Source organism: Suricata suricatta, chromosome 12, assembly GCF_006229205.1.
Source record: "Suricata suricatta isolate VVHF042 chromosome 12, meerkat_22Aug2017_6uvM2_HiC, whole genome shotgun sequence".
Lineage (NCBI taxonomy): Eukaryota > Metazoa > Chordata > Mammalia > Carnivora > Herpestidae > Suricata > Suricata suricatta.
Window position 1 is genome coordinate 10974191 of NC_043711.1, and position 2183 is coordinate 10976373.

General features: G+C 39.9%; 2 protein-coding genes across 2 annotated transcripts in view; one reads left to right on the forward strand and one right to left on the reverse strand.

The window, feature by feature from the left end:
• Positions 1-365, reverse strand: part of LOC115274997 (olfactory receptor-like protein OLF4) — a 1149-nt gene extending 784 nt beyond the window's left edge. Inside the window, exon 1 of the mRNA XM_029918578.1 lies at positions 14-365. Within this exon, the coding sequence (XP_029774438.1) occupies positions 14-365 (352 nt within the window). The remainder of the gene's footprint in view (positions 1-13) is intronic.
• Positions 366-1343: 978 nt separating this feature from the next.
• LOC115274381 (olfactory receptor 7A17-like) overlaps positions 1344-2183 on the forward strand; it is a 6463-nt gene continuing 5623 nt past the window's right edge. The window contains exon 1 of the mRNA XM_029917831.1: positions 1344-1353. Within this exon, the coding sequence (XP_029773691.1) occupies position 1353 (1 nt within the window). The 5' untranslated portion in view covers positions 1344-1352. The remainder of the gene's footprint in view (positions 1354-2183) is intronic.

The window sequence follows — 2183 nt, forward strand, 5'->3', positions numbered from 1 at the left end:
ATCTGTGTGATGCAGTCTGCATAGGTTATGACTTTGCTCTGAGTCTGGATATTCCACAGCATCTTGGGGACAGTGGTGGAGGTGAAGCAGATGTCTACAAAGGACAGGTTGGCAAGGAAGAAGTACATGGGTGTGTGAAGTTGAGAATCAGAGCTGATGGTCAATATGATGAGCAAATTTCCAAACACAGTGATCAGGTACATGGAAAGGAAAGTCCCAAATATGAGGGGCTGCAGTTCTGGTTCTTCTGAAAATCCCATAAGAAGAAATTCTGAAATTCCTGTGTCATTTCCTGTTTCCATGTAGTGTAGGTGACTATCTGTAAAGGGGAAAATAATATGGGAAAATTTCACATAAATGGGCATGGCTCCCATTGTTCAAATGGTATGATTTATATTTATAGTTTATAAAGTTATTTCAATATTTTTGTGAATGGGTTTTGGTCCCTTCAGGGGATAACTGTTTCCTCTCTGATTAGGAATTTTCATCCCAACATCAGTTCCCCCAATGACCAGGTAGCATAGATGTCATAACAGATGATTTCCAACGTTTGAGAAATATATAGAGTGTAGACCATATTTTCAACATTTCCGAGTCATAAAGTAGAGGGCATTGATGAGGAAAAGTACCTACAATTCAGTTATAGTGATTGGATATACATGTATATAAAAATGAAATGATCCCGAGATCAAAACAGAGGCTATGAAGAAAATGAAGCCAATGAAAAGAGAGTGGATGGAGTGCTATGTTGAGTGTTCAGTCAAGACTGGCTAAGAAGGATGGACAGAAAATTGGCAGAGGGTCCAGTCAGTGCAAAGGCCCTGAGGAAGTGTTTTTTTTTACCTCCTGAAAATCAAGGCTCAGAAGGAAGCCAGTGTGTTGAGGGGAATGGACAAGAGGCAATGTTGTGAATTTTGTAGTAATATGTTGCCTCACAGCTGCTTAATGTTCAAGACACAGGGAGTTCCTCGTTCACACTACGAATCTCTCACACTTCATTAATCTGGTTACTATGGTGCCCTGTCGTTTGCACATCTCGTAGTATCACACCCAATATCCTGAGAAAACACTTAAGGGGCTGTCACATTGAATGAGATTTGAATTTTTAATAGGCAACAAAAAGGCACTTTCAGAAATGTGACGTGTTATAACGTTCTGGGAGACTGTGAAAACATTTACAAATATTTAAATATAGATATTCTTAGGGTACCTGACTTGATCAGTTAGTGGAGCTGAAAAATCTTGAGCTTGGGGTTGAAATTTCAAGTCTCATGTTGGGTGTAGAGATTGTTTAAGAAATAGTATCTTAAAAAATACAGATATTCTTTCACTCAGGGTTTCTCAGTCTCTACAGTATGGACATTCTCGGCTACAACCTCCTTGTGGTGGTGAGTGTCATGTGCATTGTAGGACGTTTAGAGCATCTCTGGCCTTCATGCACCCCTCCCCAGTGGACAACACCAAATGTCTTTGAACATTCTTAATTTTCTTCTGAAGGACAAAATCACCTTGGGTTGAGAAACATAGTTTATCTATTTAAAAATATTTTGTAGCATTGATATGAGTAATGTAATGAGAAAAAATATGAGAGACTATCTAAAGGGAAATGGCACAGTCATATGGGTATTGAAATAATGAATCAGGGGCACCTGGCTGGCTCAGTCAGTAACGTGTGCACATTTGGATCTTGGGGTTGTGAGTTCAAGCCCCACATTGGGTGTAGAGGTTACTTAAAAGAATCTTTAAAAAAGAATGAGTCATGTGGCAATGAGAAGGAATGAAATATGGCCATATTTTGGAAAGTGGATGGACCTGGAGGGTGTCATGCTAAGTGAAATAAGTCAGGCAGAGAAGGACAGATACCATATGTTTGCACTCATAGGTCTAACAGGAGAACAGGAGAAACCTAATGGAGGACCAGGGGGAGGGGAAGAGGGAAAGAGAGTTGGGGAGAGAGAGTGATGCAAAACTTGAGAGACTATTGAATACTGAAAATGAACTGAGGGTTGAAGGGGGAGAGGGGAAAAGAGGTGTTGGTGATGGAGGAGAACACTTGTGGGGAAGAGTACTGGGTGTTGTATGGAAACTGATTTGACAATAAACTACTTAAAAAAAAGAATGAATCAACATTACACTTGTTGGCTAGAGGGACGTTTGTAAGTTATTGCCTTGTAAGAAGAACT